Source organism: Ostrea edulis, chromosome 1 (genome assembly GCF_947568905.1).
Source record: "Ostrea edulis chromosome 1, xbOstEdul1.1, whole genome shotgun sequence".
Classification (NCBI taxonomy): domain Eukaryota; kingdom Metazoa; phylum Mollusca; class Bivalvia; order Ostreida; family Ostreidae; genus Ostrea; species Ostrea edulis.
Window position 1 is genome coordinate 5,301,814 of NC_079164.1, and position 25,168 is coordinate 5,326,981.

Below are 25,168 nucleotides of genomic sequence, written 5' to 3' on the forward strand. Positions count from 1 at the left end.
TTCATCTTGTATTATGTAAAGTCTTTCATCAGTGTATGAGCGTTTGAGGGCATTAAAGTGTTAAGAATACATCCTGCTTATACTGTTTCTGAACATTAGAATTTAGCTTAGATATTCAGAGCAGGAATTGTTTTCTGGAATCCATAGTACTTTTTCACTAATATTCAGGCGACAGATAAGGCCTGTGGGAGTAGTGATACTTTTTCACTAGTATTCAGGCGACAGATAAGGCCTGTGGACATCTTGTTTTTGTATATAGATTCATTTTGAGAAGTTTGTCCTTTTGACTTTGACCTTGGAGTTTGACTTACTTTTCAAAAAGCTTACTTATTCAATGTCTCCTGACCTATCTAAGATATATCTTTCATATTTTGTATATAAATGTCTTATCGCAATATCTTTTATTTCATACTATACTCTTTGACCTTGTGACTTTGGAATTTGACCTACTTTTAAGAAAATGTAACATATTGAATATTGTTAGAAGTATTGAAGGTAGGGCTTTCATATTTTCTATATAGATTCTTCATGAGAGATGACTTTGTGATACAATATATTTAATCTTGTGACGTTGACCTAGTTTCTTATAAAGCTTTACCTAATAAATATCTACTGAACTATATAAGGGAAATCTTTCATATTTGTATAAGATTTGTATGACAGGACCTTAATTTACTTCAGTGTTTGACCTTGTGACCTTAACCTGGAAGTTTGATGTGTCCACGAATCTGTATTTACCCTAATCGAATGTTTCTGTATTTATTTCAGAATCTATGCAATTGTTCACCTTTCGTTATCTACAAGTTTTGTATGCATGACAAAAGCAATAAAAAACAGATCTAAAGATTTTAACAATTAATATACAATTTCAAAATGTCATTGAATTTGTTTTTCTTTATTTCTAGGAAGAGATGCAGAAACCCCGCGTAAGTATTATTCTGTTTCGATTATAATTGAATTTTAGCTGTAACACAATTTGATTGGCTGAGCGCACTGAAAGTTATAATTAATACATGTATTGCATAATGTAACTTGGTATGAGGACACGTCCTCGTGACAACCAAGACGGCTATTCTTTTTTCTTTCTTTTTTATACATTGCAGCACTGTTAATAGCCTTCTATGAAACTGAAAATCATCGGAATTGAATGTGCACATTAAAATACTTTTGTTAGAAAATTTATTTTCTCAACAAGTAACGCTACACAAATCATTAACGATCAAAATGCAATACAAACTCTGATACAACGAGATCACACGCAAAACAATGGTATATCAAGTATTTACAAATTGTGCTCTTTCAATTTAGAATATATTTTACTTGATTCCCTCATCAACGCATAATACGTCATACCCTGCAAAATGAATGAGATGACATCACGTCAAATCTATTGACATGTGGATCGCTATTTATGAATATTAAGTACATGTAATAATGTAATTTAAACCTTTTATCAAACACAAATTCACAAATCATATTATCGCAAATCATATTGCATTTTCTGGTACATGAAGTGTTGTGCGATATCAGATTTAAACTTTAGCTTTCTGGTACTTTGTTTCGGAATGAATTCAAAGTCGGTCTTGGACTGTGTAGGCTTACATATGTAGCCTACACAGATATTCTGTTATCGAGATTCATTATAAACTCCACATTACGTTTACAAATTTGATAAAACAAAGTGCATGCTCCTGTTATGCGAAGAATCAAGATGGCTTCCTTCTCAGTTGATATTTCGTTGGTATTCCTTGCGCGTTGCGATGGCCTACATTTTTCATAACGTTATTCTGATAACAGAGGGCGCGCAGCAAATTGCGGTCCTTAGTTGACGGTGTCATAAAAGGAATAAATAGAAAATTTACAATTTTTGATTGCAATCAGTTGCCAGTTAAGGAATTTTTCTAAGAATTAAGTGTAATGACTTTAAAATAGTGTAATTGAACATAATAGTTTAGTTTCTAATTACATTTATATGTGTCCTTTGTGTGGTTTTCTCGCAAGGAAAGCATGGTCATGGTGTAACAAAACGTAAATATTAACTAGTTCTCGATTTTGTTTAGATCAGAATCATGATGTCCTTAGTATATCTACAATTCTTCATTATTAATTTTTATCAATATTTTCGACAACCAAAACGCAAATTAAAAAAAAAAAAAAAAAAGCATGCAATACGATATCATGCCTAAAACACATGATGTAAAACCAACACATACATGCACATTATCAATTTATCATTTCACACTGAACAAAATCACTTGTTGCTAAATGTACACTAGGTGCCAATAAATAAAGCATTTTAATTATCTCCAATTGGTATCTCTAGTGTAATATTTTTGTTAAAATATTTTTTCGCGTGTTATTTAATTTTTTGAAGTTAGATTTTTTTGTACATCGACTTAGACCTCATCTTGCACTTCAATTACTCAAATGAGCACAAAAACAATCATCAGGCTCCTAGCAACAATGGATCTGTCTTCTCCTACTATTATATACAAACTTGGTTATAATTACATGTAAAGATAGATCTGCAGTCAGATAGGTCCCCTCCCCTTAAAAACAATATTGTCGTGAATGGTAGTGGAAATGTAGAATTTAATCGATGAATGGAACTGAAAGATCAACCCTTGCCGCCTTCCTTCTCAAGCTTTGGATTATATTTTTGTCAAGAAATTTTAGGCAATATGAAGTCAATCCCCCTCCCTCCCTTTATAAACGATGCTACGTGCCTGATTGTATCACATGCTTTTATTGTGCTTTTAATTCTAGGTGTCTGATGTTTTTAAAACAGATGACTATTGAAATATCCTCGGTATTAAGTGTATAATTTGGACAGAAATAAATGTCAAATACACTTATAACACCCCTTCCCCAACTCTACAATTTGACAAAGTGCATACTTTAAAAAGTTTTCTCCATAAAATCCAAGATATTAAACCTTCTTCTTGTCATAGATATATTACAACCATTTAAAACTTGGTATACTAAAGAATTTAGTAATGTAAGCTTTACACTATTTGTTAATACTATGTATGTGAAGCTTAGGATCTCAATCGTAAGCGAGCCCCCAACTTCCGGTAACAAAAATATAGGTCATTGATTTCTATAGTTATCAGTTTTTGTATGTAGTTTTGTCCTTTTGCATTATGAATAAGCAGATTATAAGAAGCGTGAACTGCACCAAGTTAAATCACCTTGCATCATATACATGTAGGTCAAAATTAGCCTCAGTCCTTAATTATTCCAAAAGTTTACTTAGAACAATAAATCTAAGAGTATTATCCCTGACCTGAAATACACGTCATAGGCTGGTCGTGTTATAAGATGACGCAATAATATTGTCGAAGAAAGTTGAAGATAACCAACAGTGATCAAACTCACAACTCTTTTAAGAAATACACAATAGAGAGTTGGGCAAAGACGGGCCCCTGGATATACTAGAGTTGGGATCAGATACTTAGGATGAGTAAGTATCCCCTGTCGGCCGGTCAAAACCGCCTTGAGCCCTAAATCTTGATTAGGTAAGCGGATTAAACTGTAGTCAGAATCCGTGTGCCACGAAAGGCCTAACAATTGAAATGAAACACGTCAGGCAGCATTTGATCCAATGGACAGGTTATATTGGCAAAATAGAACGTTATAACAACCATGGAATTTGCGAAATGCTGACTTTATACAAGACTGTTGAAACTCCTTTAACATGAATTTGATTGTCAGAAGGCATGGCTCAATATGGTGCGTATGTCTCTCAACTTATTCAATACTATAGGTCTTCTGTGTATGAGCAGTTTTGAAATCAATGCATACTAGGTTTCAACGGTTTCATTTGAAGTCATCATTTTTAAAATTATATGGTTGTTATAACGACCTAATTTGCGAATACAACATATCGTTGGGTCTAATGCTATCTGGCGTGTTTCATGCTAATTGATGGGCCGTTCTTTGCACACTGATTTGACTACGGGTTGTTCCAATAACCTGATCAAGATATAGGATTCACAGCGAATGTGACCATTATATAGAGGAGGGTTTCTCATCTTAAACACTTAATCTCACCTCTGGTATGTCTAGGGGTCCTTGTTTGCCTTACTCTTGGTTTTGTGTTATTTATAGGATTTATGAGATTGATCACAGCTCGTTGTTTTCACTTTTCTTTTGAAAATGCTTAAAGATAGTATATAAATAATATAGTTGTAATATGAATGTATAGTCATAATGTTATTCAAGGGATGGGATATACATTGTATATAGGGCCTCCGTGACCGAGTGGTTAGAGCATTGCGCTCAAAATCACACGGCCTCTCACCTCTGTCGGCGCAGGTTCGAATCGCGCTCGCGCCGGTAAGTGAGAAAGTTTCCCAGTTTACTTTTGGAAGGTCGGTGGTCTCTTCCCAGGTACATTGTATCTGGGTTCTCTCTTCCACCAATAAAAACTGGGCGCCACCATATAACTGAAAGATAAGAGTGTGGCAGAAAACATCAAAACAAACAAACAAATATACATTGTATACAGTCGTACGTTGATCTTGATTTATATCCAATGATATTTGTCAAATGCAGATTAACTTCCTATTAGTAAGCAAGTGAAATGTTATTATTATCTAGTTTTTGAATCAACCAACGAAACGGGAAATAGAACTGAAAAAAATAGCAACTCTCCCACAGGTAAGTTTTCGTTTTCGTTTCTGAAATCATTTCTGAGAATTCCAAGCCGTTTTCTTAAAATAAGTGATTCAATACGTAACATAGCTAAATCTATATGGAGAGGTTGTTCTGCGTACAGTCTGTTTCTAAACGGAAATAATCTACTGACTAATAAGATGATGTTACAAGAATGTCAACAGTTATTTCGTAAGTCCGCAATGTCAATAGGGGATCCTTACTCCTCCTAGCCACCAGACCCCGCCTTTAGTCATGAGGTCTGCTTTTGTCCTGCTCTTACTTTTGTATTCTTTTTAGGATTTCTGAGATTTAGTAACCTTCGTTATCTTTTTCTATTCATTTTGGAGTTTACATGGTCGTTACAACTATCGTGTTTGCAAATACAACTTGCCATAAGGACGAATGTTGTATGCTGTGTCGTATGTCAATGGTAAATTTGGTCTTGACAATGCACTTCTCATTTTCGCGTATAAAGATATGCATAATAAGGCTCACGGTGTAATTGGTCAACAGGAATGGCTTACTCCTCCTCTGTACTTGATCTGTCGTCTTGTGTTTACAATAGCTTGTGTTTATCCTGCTTTCAAAGTTGCATTATGTACGATTTATGACAGTTGGTTGTATATTGTTGAATGTCGCTAATTCCACGCACAAGTACTCTGAAGTTTTAATTAAAGATAGGCACAATTCGTGCCTATGACAATTCCAACAGACAGTTGGAAGACCTGCTCACCAAGGACCACGAAGTTATTGTCAATCAGGAACTCCAGCATATTTCATTTTTCAACTTCAGAGTACTTGTGCGTGGAATCAGAGCGGTGTTTAACAAAGTAATGTTTTGGATGACTGATCATTAGTCTATGCATACTTTGTGTGTAATAAAATTTAGAAAAAGATTCTTTTATGTATATATAACCAAGAATTGCATTTGAGGAACACAAAATGGAACGATATGACATGATTTTGTTGCACCTAACCCAGATATTAAATTTTCAACGAATATTAGACATTCTTTGCCAAAACACTTCTTTGGAGATATATAAAGTTGTATGAAATTTTAACTTGCTATACACCTATGAAAATTTAACTCGCTATGCACCTATACAATTGTAACTCGCTATATAAATATGAAATTTTAACTTGCTATATACCTGTAAGATTTTAACTAGTTGTATACCTATGAATTTTTAAATCGCTATACATCTATGTAATTTTAGCTCGCTATACACCTATGCATTTTAACTCGCTATAGGCCTGTCCGAAAACTTGAGTTATCTCTCTTTGTATTCTTACATTTAGTGTGAATATGACAACTTCAGGGTAGTAACACAATCAGACTGCACATGTATTTTAAGAGTTATATTAGTATGGGTGTTGTTCAAAATCGAAAACAGCTGAAATCATTTGTACGAGAGAGTAAGAAAATGTTAATGGAAACAAAACAAAATTTTTTGATCGAGTCGGGTATGATTTTTCGGGGGGGGGGGGGTGTTTCAAAAATGGAATTGGAAATCACGCAGACATTCATTTGCTTACATATGTCTCCAATAACGACTGACATAATTGTGAACTTCCGATTCTCAAGAGATGATCGCAACTCATTAACTGAAAGCTCGGTTTTTTTTCGAGGATCGACATGTGCAAAGATCTTGCATATCATGCCCCCCCCCCTTTCCAAAAAAAAATAAAAAATCAACTGAATTAGGAAATCAACGCTCTCATGAACTGATATGTTTAAAATGCAGTAATATATGTAGTTAAAAAAAATTCATTAATTTCGTTCAATGCAAGGTGAAGATAATGAACAGTGATCAATCTCATAACTCCTGCAAGCAATGGAAAATAGATAGTTGGGCAAACACGGACCCCTGGACACACCAGAGGGGGATCAGGTGCCTAGGAGGAGTAAGCATCCCCTGTTGACCGGTCACACCCGCCGTGAGCCCCATATCCTGATCAGGCAAACGGAGTTATCCGCAGTCAAATCAGTATGCCAAGAACGACTTAACAATCGGTATGAAACACGTCAGACAGCATTTGTCCCAATGCGAGGTTGTATTGACGAACTAGATCGTTATAACAACCATAGAATATGCGAAATGTTGACTTCAATATTGCTCGATTGAAATATTTTGCATAGACCTGTGTGATCCCGTGGGGGGTGACATATTCTCAAATGTACTCTCTGGGGATAGGTAAGTTTAACCCCCAATATAATGCTTTTGACGTCTCTGTATCTTCCCTCTTTTATTCGTTTTAGCTCCCTTGAAATGTGCTTGATTATATATAGGCACGTATCGTCTCAGAACAGAAATTGCAATGACAGATTTAGACCCACCCCCTTTTCGCCACAAATCTACAAAATAATTTGAGTAAAACTCCAAATATTTTACCCAAAATGGCTGTATTGACAGGTACATACTCTTTCCGACCATAAATTCAGGGGGTTCAGTTATAGTTATTTTATTTTCAAAACATTGCATACATGTGTAAATGTCAGTTTAAAGATGGTTTGTGACGATGAATTTGTTTATGGTTATAATTGTATTTAAAACTGTATAAAATTTGTGGGCAGACAGCTGGAAATCTGTCAGTGGCCTCTCACTTACAAGTACAGGCTGGGTTACATTTTACTTGCCAATCGAAGGAAATGACATTTTCAGAATCCATAGGTGTCAGTCCGACATACCTTGACGTACATCGTGGCAGAACTTTCATCGCTGAAATGTACTACATTGATATTGAACATTTTATTATAAATCTGACTGTATTAAAACACGGGCTAAAGACCCTGAGAAGATTTATGCAATATATGATACATGTATATACTAATTTCAGTCATAAAACACGTGAAATAAGAGGGGGGGGGTATTTAGAATAATCTAACTGCGTCTCAGGACAGGCCCACCGTAGGGAATTACACACTTTAACGATAGAACACTCTATCGGGGAGGGGGGTGTCCTCTATTTACAACATTAGTTTTCTATTATCTCTACATGCAAAGTTGGTTATTTTCACGTGTATGAAGGAAACCTACGCATTGTGATTTTTTTAACGTAAACATATTCGTTGGCTTGATTGCTGTAAAATTATACAACAATATCTTTGCGGCCTTCTACACTGTTGACGCTTCTCGAATATACTATGGAAATTTTAAACTACTGTTACGCAAGCGCACTACGTTCCGGATCAAGGAAAGATAACTCATGTTTTCGGATTGGCCTATACACCTATAAAAATTTAACTCGCTATACACCTGTACAAATTTAACTCACTATGCACCTATGAATGGTTGGGATTAGTTCCTATGGTATGTTTCATATTTTGTTCTATAGTGACATTAAACCTCTTCGTCTAATAATCATTCTATTGAAATGAAAGTTGAAACATCGATCTTATTTTTTTTCCAGATTCTCATGAACCTGACAATAACGACAGTGTCCATGATGAAGGTAACCTTGTGTATTTGAATAATTATGCAACAAAGTATTCTGCGACGTCTTATTCATGATCAATACAAAAACAGCTATCAATACAGTGTCATTAGTCTATATTTGAGATCTGTGGACAATGATAATTGACCAACTTTCAGAACGATATATACATATATATATACGTCAGCAGAAACATGAAATGAAAGAAACCGGACGAAGTTAGATTTATAATCAAGAGCACAGTTAAAACCCCATCCATCCTAACCTTTTCAGGAATCGGACAAACAACTTGCGCGTAATTTATCTATCACGTTTTCCAATTTGCAGTATCAACTAATTTCGAAATTCTACAGAAAAAAATAACTCAAATCATGATTTTTGATCTTTAATCCCCTAGTGATTATTTTACAGGTGAAAAACCCCCACTGTACCTTCTATTCCGAAATTTACTCCCGTATAGCAAATTCAAGCCTCCACGTGCTTTCTTTGGTTTACGTCTTATTTGAGGGGAATTCCCTCATGGGGACAGCCATCAACGCTTTGTGACTTGCTACAAATTTTACAAATGCTGTCTAACGTGTTTCATACCAATTGCTAGATCGTTCTTGGCAGACTGATTTTGACTACGGATAACTCCGTTTACCGATATAGGGTTCACGGCGGTTGAGACCGCTCTACACGGGATGCTTAATAATAATAATAATAATGATTGGTTTTATATAGCGCCTTTTCCAGCGTATGCTGCTCAAAGCGCTTTACAATAATCATTGTACTTTATTACCCCGGCAGACCTTATATCAATTTATAACTTTCTCAGCCTCCTAGGAAGCATACAGTGCAAGCTGCCATTGCAAGCGCTAGAGCACTAACATTCTAACAATATATTTCACTGTCTATAGCCAGGTACCCCTTTTACACTTGGGTGGAGTGAGGAAATTCATGTAAAGTGCCTTCCCAAGGACACAACGTCAGCCCTGCCCCGGTCAGGATTCGAACCCACGACCTTTCGGTCGGGAGTCTGACGGCCTAACCACTAGGCCACCGACGCCACCTCATCGGCACCTGATCCCACCTCTGGTATACACAGGGGTCTGTGTTTGCCAAACTCTCTATATTGTATTGCTTATAGGAGTTTTGAGATTGATCGCTGTTCATTATCTTCACCTTTCATATGCATGTAAGGTGAAGATAACGAACAGTGATTCACAATAAAGAAGTTCTTGTTACAGGGGTTTCAAGAATCTTCTCTGAAGTCAGAATTTCGAAAATCCTGAGGGTGTCATGATAATCTTATTTGCAATTGCAACGTGTAATGGTCGAATACTGTCTGACGTGCTTCTTATCAATTGTTAGACCGGTCTTTGCATACTAATTTTGACTTAGGAAATGAAACTTATAAATCTTTGTTTGATGCATGTATCACACGAAACATTGGACGGAAAACTTCATCAATGCACGTAGCGCATTAATGAAAAAGTTTTCCGTCCAATGTTTCGTTTGATACATGACTCAAACAAAGAACTATAAGTTTTATTTCTTATCATTTAATTATGTTTTTAAGATAGAAAAACAAATAGTTTCTCCCATCAAAAAGCTTGAATTAACGTTTCTGAAATGGCACGTAGGAATACATATAGGCAAAAATGAAAATAAAAACAAACGGCATGGCTGTGCGTTCAGGTCAGGAACAGTTACTGTGCAGATTTAAATGGATTATACGCCAAATTAAAGGAGCAATGGTTAAAAGCTGAATTAGATATAAAGGAAGATAACAAGTGGTGACTGGATTTATGCTGCATCGTGTTGGAGGAGACGTTGAACACTGGTTGTGTCGTTGGAACGGTGGAATGCAATTCGGCTCCATTTCAATATCGAGTAAAACGTTTAAGGATGTTCTCTCCTGGTTTGAATTTTTTCAGAAGTATCAAACTTTTTGATAAACCATTTTAACTGATACATATTTATCCGAAAGTGTGGACTTTAAAGAATTACACCCCTCAAAGTAGCCCCTTTGCTGAAACTTAATTTTTCATGAAAATCGCCAATTTTCACAAGAAACACACTATAAAACAAATATTAAGGACAGAATTATCTTGGCTTTCTTTTATTTTATGAAAATTAAGCATAATTGATTATTTGAATAACTTTTACATAAAATATATCACCAATTCTACAAAAAATCAAGTATTAATTAACATAATTGTATAAAATATCACACAAAGTTGACGAACAATTTCAACAAAAAATTCAACCTAGGGAGAATATCTGTATCAAACTTTTTCTGAAATTACTAATGTAGATTTGAATAATATTTTTGCTTAATTTAAATGAAAAAAAATGTGAGGGGTAGTGTGCATTGGAACAAAGATTTGAATCATTTTGTGGGACACCCCCCTTCTTACAATGACATACATTCTAAACAATAACAATATACGATTTGTTATAAAATGTGTATTTTTCAATTCATATTTACAAATTCTATATATTTATTTCATTATATGATAAATAATCAGAAAACATAAATAATATATGCATATATACAATACTAATTCATTTATAACTACAGAATGTGTAAAAACATATGCCCCCCGCATCAGCATTTTCTAATTCCATGCAGTGTAACCTTGATCTTTGACCTTCTGATCCCAAAATTGATAGGCATCTTCCCGTCTTTGTATGTATCCATATGTCCAAATTTGGTTTGAATAGAATGCAAAGTATTTGAGTTATCATCTAGAAACTACTTTTAACAGTCAACTTCCATGTGGCCATGAGGACGAAATCTGCACTTCCTGGTATGGTTCTTCATATGATGATAGAACAACTCATCCCTCTCACTGTGGTTACCAAATGGATGTAGCTAAAATGCAAACATTGGAACTCAATTTCTATCAATACAGTAAATTCTTAACAATAGAACAGATTATACTATTAGGTTTACCACCGGACTGCTAATACACCAACTTCAACTAACTCCAATTTTTGTCCAGCCAGGGATTATGTTTTAATGCCTTGCCCAACAAATTGTTACTCTAAAAGAATTTCTTAGGCAAAATGTGATATATGAATTTGTTCGTGCATAAATGACTGTTTATGAAATATATGCTAAATTTCTAATCAGGATTTTTTTAAATGTGCATTTTCAATACCCTATAAACAAATTTTAACATTATTAAAACTTTTTGACAATTACACTTTGAAGTAATAATTAAAAAAAAATTTTGATAAAATAATTTAATTTTAATTTTCCAGAACTGATTAGAAACAAATTATCGATCTAGTAGCCTCCCAAAAAACATATCTAGTATGTATATATAGTCATCAAAATTATCTTTTGTTTTAACTAATTTGTACACGAATGGTGCGCCATAATTCTCTAGATGGGAGAAACCCCCCCCCCCTTTTCCCTTTGAACTCTTTTTAATGAATTAAATTCGCCGTATACTTTGGCGATTTTTTAAAACAATGATATAGATTACACTTCTTAATCAAAATAATGCTTCAATAATGATACATTGAACGTTCGGAGCGAGATTTGCTCATGACCGACTAGGCGGGATCGGGAAGATCGCAGATCAATTTAGGTACAGATCTACATAGTTTGTAGATTTTATTTACATAAAAAAAAATTTGTATATTGAAAAACTTACAAATTCATTCAATACTAGATCAGCAGCCTATGATTCGGGTACTACATTGCTAACATCCTTCCATTCCCCCCTTTCGTCTGACACTATGTACAGTACTGTAGTGTGTCACCATGTGCGTGGTTGTGTCTGCTTGTCTGTAATTTTCTTTGTCTGCCACTCACTTGTGAGAATATCGGATGCAGACTGATCTATAACTGCGTTTTACTTCTAACGAATCGCCCATGTATGTTTCTGGACTGCTTTAGAATAGACTAAATGCGACATCGTACAGTGTGCGTCTTCGAGCTCGAGTTTGTTTACAATCGTAACGTCATCATGAATGTCGTAAAATGAGAGAATAAGTAAAAAAAAATTGTGATGTTTTAATTAACTTTTGTTAGTTTATTAACATCACTTACAAATAAAAACAGATAGTAATGTTCTTCTTTGTGCATACGAAATAAAAGACACGCATCCCCATAGTTACGACTTTAAAAGGTATGGAGACTCACTCGCGGTAAAAGTACCACGAGAGTACACCCTTAAAACGCACTCGTTGACTGAGCCCCATATAATGCAGTTCAATTTCATTGATATTTACCAGATCAGAAGTCGCCACTTGCTTATAAAACTTTACCTAATAAATAATTTATGTAATGAACTATGCAAGGTGAAGATAACAAATATAAGGGAAATCTTTCATATTTGTATACGCTTTGTATGACAGGACCTTGATTTACTTCAGTGTTTGACCTTGTGACCTTAACCTGGAAGTTTGGTGTGTCCAAGAATCTGTATTTACCCTAATCGAATGTTTCTGTATTTATTTCAGAATCTATGCAATTGTTCACCTTTCGTTATCTACAAGTTTTGTATGCATGACAAAAGCAATAAAAAAACAGATCTAAAGATTTTAACAGAATTAGTATACAATTTCAAAATGTCATTGAATTTGTTTTTCTTTATTTCTAGGAAGAGATGCAGAAACTCCGCGTAAGTATTATTCTATTTCGATTATAATTGAATTTTAGCCGTAACACAATTTGATTGGCTGAGCGCACTGAAAGAAATAATTAATACATGTATTGCATAATGTAACTTGGTATGAGGACACGTCCCCGTGACAACCAAGACGGCTATTCTTTTTTCTTTCTTTTTTATACATTGCAGCACTGTTAATAACCTTCTATGAAACTGAAAATCATCGGAATTGAATGTGCACATTAAAATACTTTTGTTAGAAAATTTATTTTCTCAACAAGTAACGCTACACAAATCATTAACGATCAAAATGCAATACAAACTCTGATACAACGAGATCACACGCAAAACAATGGTATATCAAGTATTTACAAATTGTGCTCTTTCAATTTAGAATATATTTTACTTGATTCCCTCATCAACGCATAATACGTCATGCCCTGCAAAATGAATGAGATGACATCACGTCAAATCTATTGACATGTGGATCGCTATTTATGAATATTAAGTACATGTAATAATGTAATTTAAACCTTTTACCAAACACAAATTCACAAATCATATTATCGCAAATCATATTGCATTTTCTGGTACATGAAGTGTTGTGCGATGTCAGATTTAAAGTTAAGCTTTCTGGTACTTTGTTTCGAAATGAATTCAAAGTCGGTCTTGGGCTGTGAGGGCTTACATATGTAGCCTATACAGATATTCTGTTATCGAGATTCATTGTAAACTCCACATTACGTTTACAAATTTGATAAAACAAAGTGCATGCTCCTGTTATGCGAAGAATCAAGATGGCTTCCTTCTCAGTTGATATTTCGTTGGTATTCCTTGCGCGTTGCGATGGCCTACATTTTTCATAACGTTATCCTGATTACAGAGGGCGCACAGCAAATTGCGGTCCTTAGTTGACGGTGTCATAAAAGGAATGAATAGAAAATTTACAATTTTTGATTGCAATCAATTGCCAGTTAAGGAATTTTTCTAAGAATTAAGTGTAATGACTTAAAAATAGTGTAATTGAACATAAGAGTTTGGTTTCTAATTACATTTATATGTGTCCTTTGTGTGGTTTTCTCGCAAGGAAAGTATGGTCATGGTGTAACAAAACGTAAATATTAACTAGTTCTCGATTTTGTTTAGATCAGAATCATGATGTCCTTAGTATATCTACAATTCTTCATTATTAATTTTTATCAATATTTTCGACAACCAAAACGCAAATTAAAAAAAAAAACAAGCATGCAATACGATATCATGCCTAAAACACATGATGTAAAACCAACGCATACATGCACATTATCAATTTATCATTTCACACTGAACAAAACTACTTGTTGCTTAATGTACACTAGGTACCAATAAATAAAGCATTTTAATTATCTCCAATTGGTATTTCTAGTGTAATATTTTTGTTAAAATATTTTTTTCGCGTGTGATTTCATTTTTTGAAAGTTAGATTTTTTTGTACATCGACTTACACCTCATCTTGCACTTCAATTACTCAAATGAGCACAAAAACAATCATCAGGCTCCTAGCAACAATGGGTCTGCCTCCTCCGACTATTATATACAAACTTGGTTATAATTACATGCAGATATAGATCTGTAGTCAGATAGGTCACCTCCCCTTAAAAACAACTTTGTCGTGAATGGTAGAGGAAATGTAGAATTTAATCGATGAATGGAACTGAAAGATCAACCCTTGCCGCCTTCCTTCTTAAGCTTTGGATTATATTTTTGTCAAGAAAGTTTAGGCAATATTATGAAGTCAATCCCCTCCCCCCTTTATAAACGATGCTACGTGCCTGATTGTATCACATGCTTTGATTGTAATTTTAATTCTAGGTGTCTGATGTTTTTAAAACAGATTACTATTGAAATATCTTCGGTATTAAGTGTATAATTTGGACAGAAATAAATGTCAAATACACCTATAACACCGCCTCCCCAACTCTACAATTTGACAAAGTGCATACTTTAAAAAGTGTTTTCCATAAAATCCAAGATATTAAACCTTCTTCTTGTCATAGATATATTACAACCATTTAAAACTTGGTACACTAAAGAATTTAGTAATGTAAGCTTTACTCTATTTGTTAATACTATGTATGTGAAGCTTAGGACCTCAATCGTAAGCGAGCCCCCAACTTCCGGTGTAAGGGGAGTAATGTAGGCCATTGATTTCTATAGTTATCAGTTTTTGTATGTAAGCAATAAAAAACAGATCTAAAGATTTAAAGAGAATTAGTGTATAATTTCAAAATGTCATTGAATTTGTTTTTCTTTAGTTCTAGGAAGAGATGCAGAAACTCCGCGTAAGTATTATTCTATTTCGATTATAATTCAATTTTAGCCGTAACACAATTTAATTGGCTGAGCACACTGAAAGAAATAATCAATACATGTATTGCATAATGCAAAACTTATACGGTACCAATTTTGATGCACTAGATGTAAGTTGGTATGAGGACACGTCCCCGTGACAACCAAGACGGTTATTCTTTTTTTCCTTTCTTTTTTATACATTGCAGCACTGTTAATAGCCTTCTATGAAACTGAAAATCATTGGAATCGAATGTGCACATTAAAATACTTTTGTTAGAAAATTTGTTTTCTCAACAAGTAACGCTACACAAATCATTAACGATCAAAATGCAATGCAAACTCTGATACAACGAGATCACACGCAAAACAATGGTATATCAAGTATTTACAAATTTTGCACTTTCAATTTAGAATATGTTTTTACTTGATTCCCTCATCAACGCATAATACGTCATGCCCTGCAAAATGAATGAGATGAAATCACGTCAAATCTATTGACATATGGATCGCTATTTATGAATATTAAGTACATGTAATAATGTAATTTAAACCTGTTATCAAACACAAATTCACAAATCATATTATCGCAAATCATATTGCATCTTCTGGTGCATAAAGTGTTCTGCGATGTCAGATTTAAACTTAAGCTTTCTGGAACTTTGTTTCGGAATGAATTCAAAGTCAGTCTTGAGCTGTGTAGGCCTACATATGTAGCCTACACATATATTCTGTTATCAAGATTCATTGTAAATTCCACATTACCTTTACAAATTTGATAAAACAAAGTGCATGCTCCTGTTATGCGAAGAATCAAGATGGCTTCCTTCTCAGTTGATATTTCGTTGGTATGTTGCTAAGCAAATCCTTGCAAGTAATTTCTATAGTTATCAGTTTGTGTATGTAGTTTTGTCTTTTTGCGTTATGAATAAGCAGACAAGGGATGCTTACTCCTCCTAGACACCTCTGGTGTGTCCAGGGGTCCGTGTTTGCCCGACTATCTATTTTGTATTGCTTATAGGAGTTATGAGATTGATCACTGTTCGTTATCTTCACTTTGCACTATAAGAAGCGTGAACTGCACCGAGTTAATCACATTGTATTATATAGGTCAAAATTAGCCTCTGTCCTTGATTATTCCAAAAGTTTACTTAGAACAAGAAATCCAAGAGTATTTTCCCTGATCTGAAATACACGTCATAGTCTGGTCGTGTGATAAGATGACACAATGAGAATGTCGATGAAAGTTGAAGATAACCAACAGTGATCAATCTCGTATATACCAGAGGTGGGATTAGATGTCTAGGACGAGTAAACATCTCCTGTCGGCCGTTCAAAACCACCGTGAGCCCTAAATCTAGATCAGGTAAGCGGAGGATTCCGTAGTCAGAATCAGTGTGCCATGACAGGCCTAACAATTGAAATGAAAGACGCCAGGCAGCAATTGATCCAATAGTTATAATGGTCTTCTGTGTATGATCAGTTTTGAAATCAATGCATACTAGATTTCAACAGTTTCATTTGAAGTCATCATTTTTAAAATTATGTGGTTGTTATAACAACCTAATTTGCGAATACAACCTGTCGTTGAGGATAATGCTATCTGGCGTGTTTCATACTAATTGTTGGGCCGGTCTTTGCCCACTGGTTTGACCGCGGGTTGTTCCAATTACCTGATCAATATATAGGATTCACAGCGGATGTGATCAGTACATAGAGGAGGGTTTCTCATCATTAACACCTGGTCCCCCCTCTGATATGTCCAGGGTCATTATTTGCCTTACTCTTGGTTTTGTGTTCTTTTTTAGAATTTATGAGATTGATCACAGCTCGTTATTTTCACCTTACTTTTGAAAATGCTTAAAGATAGTATGCAAGGTGAAGATAACGAACAGTGATCAATCTCATAAATAATATAGTTGTAATATGAATGCAAGGTATAGTCATAATGTTATTGAAGGGATGAAATATACATTGTAGACAGTCGTACGTTGATCTTATGAAATTTATATCCAGTGATATTTATCAAATGCAGATGAATTTTCTTCAGCCTATTAGGAAGCAAGTGAAATGTTACCATTTTTTAGTTCTTGAATCAACCAACGAAACGGGAAATGAAATTGAAGAAAGGAGCAACTATCCTGCAGATATGTTTTCGTTTCTGAAATCCTTTTTTGAGAATTCCAAGCCGTTTTCTTATAATAAAGGATTCAATGCGTAACATAGCTAAATCGATATGGAGAGCTTGTTCTGCGTACAGTCTGTCTCTAAACGGAAATAAGCTACTGACTCATATGAAGATGTTACAGGAATGTCAACAGTTATTTCTTAAGTCTGCAGGGTCAATAGAGGATCCTTACTCCTTCTAGACACCAGATCCCGCCTCTGGTTTGTCATGAGATCCGTGATTTCCCTTCTCTTAATTTTGTTTTCTTTTTAGAATTTCTGATATTTATTAATGTTTGTTATCTTTTTCTATTCATTTTGGAGACTACATGGTCATTACAATTATCGTATTTGCAAATACAACTTGCTATTAGGACGACTGTTGTATGATGAGTCGTATAACAATGGTAAAGACGTTCTTGACAATGAACTTCTCATGTTTGCGTATAAAGATATGCATTATAAGGCTCACGGTGGTTGTAATTGGTCAACAGGAGTTGTTTACTCCTCCTCTGTACTTGATCTCGCTTCTTGTTTTTACAATTGCTGGTGTTTATTCTTCTTTCAAAGTTGCATTCTGTACGATTTATGACAGTTGGTTGTATATTGTTGAATGTCGCTGATTCCACGCACAAGTACTCTGAAGTTTTAATTAAATATATACACAATTCGTGCCTATGGCAATTCCAACAGACTGTTGGAAGACTTGATCACCAAGGAACACAAAGTTATGGTCAATCAGGAACTCCAGTATATTTCATTTTTCAACTGCATAGTACTTGTGCGTGGAATCAGAGTGGTGTTTAACAAAATAATGTTTTGGATGACTGACCATTAGTCAATGTATACTTTGTGTGCAATAAAAATTAGAAAAAGATTTTTTTATGTATATAGCCAAGAATTGTATTCGAGGAACACAAAATGCAACGATATGACATGATTTTTTTGCACCAAACCCAGATAATTTTCAACGAATATTAAACATTCTTTGCCAAAACACTTCTTTGGAGATGTGTAAAATTGTATGAAATTTTAACTTGCTATACACCTATGAAAGTTTAACTCCCTATGTACCTATACAATTTTAACTCGCTATACACCTATGAAATTTTAACTTGCTATATACCTATAAGATTTTCACTCGTTATATAACTATAAAAATTGAACTCTCTATACATCTATGAAATTTTAACTCGCTATACACCTATGAAATTTTAAATATCCATACACTCATAACATTTTGACTCGCTATACACCTATGAAATTTAAACTTGCTATATACCTATGAAATTTGAACTCGCTATACATCTATAAAATTTGAACTCGCTATACATCTATAAAATTTGAACTCGCTATACACCTATGAAATTTAAACTTGCTATATACCTATGAAATTTGAACTCGCTATACATCTATAAAATTTGACTCGCTAAACACCTATGAAATTTAAACTTGCTATATACCTATGAAATTTCAACTCGCTATACATGTACATCTATGCAATGTTAGCTCGCTATAAACCTATACATTTTAACTCGCTATACACCTATATAAATTCAACTCTCTATACACCTATAAAATTTAACTCTCTACACACCTATGAAATTTAAACTTGCTATAGACCAATGAAATTTGAACTCGCTAGACATCTATAGAATTTGAACTCGCTATACACCTATGAAATTTAAACTTGCTATATACCTATGAAATTTAACCTCGCTATACATCTATGCAATTTTAGCTCGCTATGAATCTATGCATTTTAACTCGCTATACACCTATAAAAATTTAACTCGCTACACACTTATAAAAATTAACTCGCTATACACCTATGAATGTTTGGGATCAGTTCCTATGGGATGTTTCATATTTTGTTCTATAGTGATATTAAACCTCTTCGTCTAATAATCATTCTATTAAAATGAAAATTGAAACATCGATCTTATTTTTTTCCAGATTCTCATGAACCTGACAATAAAAACAGTGTTCCTGATGAAGGTAACCTTGTGTATTGGCATTTTTATGAAACAAAGTATTATATGACGTCACATTGATGAGCAATATAAAAACAGAAATGAATACAGTGTCATTAGTCTATATTTGACATTTGTGGACAATAATAATTGACCGACTTTTAGTACGATATACATACGTCAGCAGAAACATACAATGAAAGAAACCGGGCGAAGTTAGATTTATAATCAAGGGCACAGTTAAAATCCCATCCGTCTTAATCTTTGCAGGAATCGAACAAACAACTTGCTCGTAATTTATCTATCACGTTTTCCAAATTGCAGTACCAACCAATTTCAAAATTCTACAGAAAAATAACTCAAATCATGATCTTTGATCTTTAATCCCACAGTGATTTTTTTACAGGTGAAAAAACCCACTGTACTCTTCTATTCCGAAATTTACTCCCGTATGGCAAATTCAAGTCACTGAAATTGAGATATTCCCTCCACGTGCCTTCTTTGGTTTACGTCTTATTTGAGGGGAATTCACTCATGGGGATAGTCATCAACGTTTTGTAACTTGCTACAAATTTTACAAATGCTGTCTAACGTGTTTCATACCGATTGTTAGACCGTTCTTGGCACATTGATTTTGACTACTGAAAACTCTGTTTACCGATACAGGGCTCACGGCGAACGAGACCGGTCGACAAGGGATGCTTATACCTCCTCGGCACCTGATTCCACCTCTGGTATATACAGGGGTCCGTGTTTGTCCAACTCTATTTTGTATTCGTTATCTTCATCTTTCATATGCATAACACATTCAGCAGAGGGGTCCTTTATCATTTAAACACCTAGTGTAGGTATTTTATTCAGATTATAATTTGTTGATAAAAAATTCAAACATAAAATAACCAATATAGATTATAAAGAAATAGAAATATCTCATTTATGTTGTATAATCTTTCTCTGATCAATTCGAAAGCAACTTGTATCGAATGACGATAACGCATGCAATGACTTTGCTAACTGTGTTTTGTCAAAATCAAGGATTTAAAATGCATACCGTGGAATATGTATGTAAAACACTGCTTATTCACAGGTATCACCAATTCTCTTTGACAGAAGAAAGTCCACTGTAAACATTTCGATCAGATTTAATTGTTATTTACAAAACTAAAACAGTTGATGACAAGCGAGATGGATTTAATTTTCTCATTGTAAACTTCTTTTACCTGGCAGCAATGTATTTAATCATCGCCTGAATCCGTACGCCTCACAACTGATTTGTTATTCGAGAGCTTGTTCTTCATATGATAATATTTTAAAGAATACATACGGGCTACTGGCAAAGAAGTCAGCAAATGCAATATGTCATCATGTCAAATACTATTTGACATATTCAAGGCGAAGATAACAAACAGTGATCAATCTCATAACTCTCATAAGGAATGCAAAATAGAGAGTTGGGCAAACACGGACCCCTGGATATACCAGTTACCAGGTCGTCCTTTATGTACTCATTTTGACTGCAGATTACTTTGTTTGCGGCGGGTGTGGCCGGTTAACAGGAAATTTCCATGAACAGGAATTGTCTACCTTTAGTAGCCGACATAGTTTTATATTGTTATGAGTCAAAATTTCTTTTAAAAAATATGTTGCTGTAGCCTTCAATGACGTCGGTTTATTTATTTTCGAAATAAGACACTAAATAGTCTAAATAGTCTTACTTAGTTCTTTTTAACATATATGGTTATGGCAAATTAACAACTCAACTTCATGACAAACGAAATGATTTCACCTACCTAATTGTCAGCGTCCCATAATTACGGAGCAATATTTGATGATTACGGGGAAATGGTGTGTATGATTCGATTCACAATGAAGAAGTTCTTGTTACAGGGGTTTCAACAGTCTTCTCTGAAGTCAGCATTTTGCAAATCCTATGGGCGTTAAAATAACCATGTTTGGAAATTCAACGTGTAACTAAGTCGAATGCTGTCGGACGTGTTTCTTACCAATTGTTAGACCAGTCTTTGCATACTAATTTTGACTGTGAATTACTCTGTTTATTTACTCAAGATAGAGAGCTAACAACGGGTGTGGCCGATCGACAGGGGATGCTTACTCCTCCTAGACACCTGGTCCCACCTTTGCTGTGTCCTGGGGTTTATGTTTACAAAATTCTTATTCTTTATGAGATAGATGAGATTGATCGTTTTTCATTATAATTTTTTTCTTGCGGAAAATGAATGATAATTCTAAAACAGTTTCATGTCCACAGGGTTTGATCAAGTGGCCTACCTACTTCATGGTTATTTAAAATTTTGAAATATTTTTTAATGGTTAAGAAAAACTTGTATAGCATCTAACAATTAGTACATTTATTTGCAGTAAAGAATCAAATCAAGAGGCGAGGAATTGATTTCCTATTAAGTATGTCCACCGAACATGGGGAGTATCACAACGGAATAGCACAGCTCTGTAAGTATATAATGCGATTACATTGTATGCTTCATTAATCAGCAGCATTCATTCATGTTTCATAAGTCGAGAATATGCCGTATAATATATCCCTTAGGAGTCTCTAAATTGCACAGTTTTGTCGATTAACACTTGGAATGTTTCAATCAACCTTTAAACATGATAATTTTTAAAACTTTGGCCGGTCGTGGTATCTCAGTGGTTTGACCGGTCGTGGTATCTCAGTGGTTTGACCGGTCGTGGTATCTCAGTGGTTTGACCGGTCGTGGTATCTCAGTGGTTTGGCCGGTCGTGGTATCTCGGTGGTAAAGCATTCGCTTCGTAACTGGAATGTCGATGAGACAGGGTGTCTAAATATGACACACTCCTGTCCGACTCATAACTGGACAATTATTCTGTCTAGAATCATCAAACTTGGTCAGTTAATGCATGTTAGGAAGAAGGTGTATCGCACTCTAAATCAACTGTGACCCATCATTGAGAGCATAAGGTCATATATGGTATAACACGTTTTGGACTCTTGTAGATTTGTGACGTAAAATCAACAACATTTGTCAATCTTTGTATCTGTAGAGAAATGTGAATTGCAGCCTAACATCAGATTATCAAAATTTTTAAATGGTAAGAATAAAAATGTTTTAAGGGAGTTGATTCCGATATATGTGAAAGAGTAATACAATAATTTTTCAGAAATTGTAGCTACAATACAATTAGTGTGAATAACTATTTTGTGTCCAACATTAATAATATAGATATTATGTAAATGCAGTATTACACTATATTTTGCACATATTTAACAAACACATCACAGACAGCAAACAGAGGAATTGTCTGATGGAAATAATGAGCTAAGCTATGGCGTTACAAGTTTTCAGATATAGTTTTAATTAGACTGTCCAATTAAGATTACAATTGTCCCATGGGAGTAGTATCTAAGCCATGGTGTTTCAAAGAGTTCAATTTTGATAAGATCTTTAGATTTTATAAGTCAACTTAAATATTAAGAGCAATTCTCTGTAACGACCAAAAAAATTCTGAAGGGGTCCGGCACACATGGTCTCAGATTTTAATAAAACTTACAGATTAAAGAAAGTACCCCATAAAATGACAGAAATCAAACATATTTTATCATTGTGATGCATGGTTGCCATGGAAACCATGGTAGTGGATTTTGACCATTGGGGGCACTCTAATTCACCGCTATAATTGTAAAAACTTACATTTTTACAAGCCCAATAACTAAATTAACAGCAATTCTTTTCTGTCTTTGAAATCAGTATAGGTAAATTAACATATCAATAGCTGAAAATTCACGTAAGTTTGAATTTTATCGTTAACAACGAATTAACTAACGTTGTCATGGAAACACATCTGAACGGCTCATTGTCAAGTGCACAAAAATTGATAAAAATTGCTATGTTCACCACCTATTCACAGGAAGAACCAGCACCTTACAGCAATATGAATATTATAGTTGCAAAGAACTAACCTCAGTATTGCATCTTATGGAATAAAATCAGTGGGCAAATCATATACGAAAATTCTATAAATATACAAAAAATGCATAGAATTCAAATTTCCTTCTTTATTAAAGTTTGAATACATTTTTATTATGCACATAACCACAACACTATCTTATCAAAATGATTGATTACTAATTTTTCAACAGTAAAATTGACATAAAGAGGTCAAAATATAACTGATAAAACGGTTGCTATGGCAACAAAACTCTTGAAAAAACAATATAATTATGTCTAATATTGAATTGATAAACCAGCCAGTTTCAACAATTAGAATATTCAAATTCAACTTCAAAAAAAGATTTAATTCAGAATTGCAGGTATCAATATATCTTCTGAAAAAAAAAAACTTGCCATAGCAACCCTTTCAACAAAATCAGTTTTAAAGATGCATTCTTTTAACTATTAGATTTAACATGGAGTGCAGGAAACATAAAGATAGTGGTGCATATTTGCTGTGTTTTCTTTTAGCATTGAATATTAGACTTCAATTTTATAGCTTTACATCCACTTTTTTTCAAAGTAAATATTGACCTAAAATTATCATACAACTTTATAATTTAAGAACTTAATCCGAATTTCTTCTGTCAAATATATAACACAGCCTTGTAGCAATTTTCAGCTGACTACAAACTTCCCATGCCATCTTAAATGATAGCAATTTTTCACCATATTTCATTATCTCAATTTTTTTCCAAAATTTAAATTAAGGAAAAAAAAAAAAAAAAAAAAAAAAAAAAAAAAAAAAAAAAAACCAACAAAAAAAAAAAAAAAAAAAAAAACAAAAAAAAAAAAAAACAAAACAAAAAAAAAAACCCCCCAAAGACCAAAATAAATTACAAATACATTGAAGAATCAAGTCAGAATTTCCTCTGCAAAACTAACATTTTTTAAAAAGATAATCGTAACTTTCTTATTACTGATTGCATCTTGATCAAAGGGAACATGTTTTCAGATGAAATAAAATTATTTCTTTTAAGGTCGTCCATGCCAAAGGTCAAGGTTGCAGTAGGCACATGTATAAATAGGGTAATTTAACAAAAAAAGAAATTTTCCTAGACATTAAATAAATGTTTTTTCTATATATCATAGCTTTCCTAGAAAAGATCGGCTAAAATGCATGCCTAAAATTGTCAATATTTCCTAGTATTGCTTACGAAAAATGACAGTAAATTTCGCCTTGAAATTGAATCATAATTAAATAAATAAGATAGATCAATCTTACATAGTAGGAAACACAGTACTTCAGTACATGTTTGTAAGATTTCACTTTGTGTCTTCTGCTCAATGATCAGATAATGAAAGTTCACATTGTTTACTTCCTAATGCTACTGTAAAGCATTGATGTGCACTGACAAAAGTTGGAAATAAACATTTTAGTCTTGATAAAATCATTAAACTGGGGTTAATCCAAACTGACTTGACAAATCTGAATCCTCTGGATTCCTTCTGACTGTGCATCCTAGTTATGTATATCTGGCTAGTCGACATTAGCTGATGTAACGTATAACCTAAATCACATAAAAACTGCCTGTAGAATGAATATCTCCATTGCACACAAATATCCCATACAAACACATATGCATACAATATATTCCAATTCTTGATAAGTTTTCTACTAGAAATTTATATCTGATACATGTAAAAAATATTAATAAAAATTCATTTTCCAATACATGTGCAATTGTTCCAGTATTCCTACACTGCCCACCATAAATAAGTATACACTCATCAAAATAAGTTACTTGCGCATACAATATATGCGTTACATCATAGAAACAGATTTTTATTGGTCTTTTAACTTTTTATATCCTTGTTTTCAATCAAAATACTCCATTTTTTGAATTTTCTAAACAGAGATATTATGCTAACCTTTATCTTGAAAAACATTCAAACTAATTACTTATACATATTATTGTGTATTTAATGTGTACTTTTATAAGATCTTTTGATTTTTCACCGAAGTAAATCAAAATCACAATTTAACAGACTAAGCCAAAAATATTGA

At 33.8% G+C, this 25,168-nt stretch overlaps 1 protein-coding gene and 1 long non-coding RNA gene across 11 annotated transcripts in view; one reads left to right on the top strand and one right to left on the bottom strand.

Annotated features, from left to right (window-relative positions):
- LOC125664362 (serine/threonine-protein phosphatase 6 regulatory ankyrin repeat subunit C-like) overlaps positions 1–25,168 on the top strand; it is an 83,076-nt gene that overhangs the window by 19,547 nt on the left and 38,361 nt on the right. For 5 of the 10 annotated variants that reach the window (XM_056151870.1, XM_056151904.1, XM_056151894.1 and 2 more), the window contains exons 6-13: positions 906–926; positions 4,603–4,662; positions 8,071–8,112; positions 12,696–12,716; positions 14,999–15,025; positions 17,120–17,176; positions 19,152–19,196; positions 21,551–21,640. In XM_056151870.1, coding sequence (XP_056007845.1) covers positions 906–926; positions 4,603–4,662; positions 8,071–8,112; positions 12,696–12,716; positions 14,999–15,025; positions 17,120–17,176; positions 19,152–19,196; positions 21,551–21,640 — 363 coding nt within the window. Of the gene's footprint in view, positions 1–905; positions 927–4,602; positions 4,663–8,070; positions 8,113–12,695; positions 12,717–14,998; positions 15,026–17,119; positions 17,177–19,151; positions 19,197–19,267; positions 21,641–22,213; positions 22,262–25,168 lie in introns of those variants that run through there. The other 5 variants (XM_056151887.1, XM_056151885.1, XM_056151890.1 and 2 more) reach the window with 5 other exon arrangements.
- On the bottom strand, positions 10,189–12,068 carry LOC130050989 (uncharacterized). Its single transcript, XR_008799359.1, has 2 exons — positions 11,745–12,068; positions 10,189–10,954 (listed from the first exon to the last, which is right to left on the bottom strand). It is a non-coding gene; the product is annotated as an uncharacterized LOC130050989 (long non-coding RNA).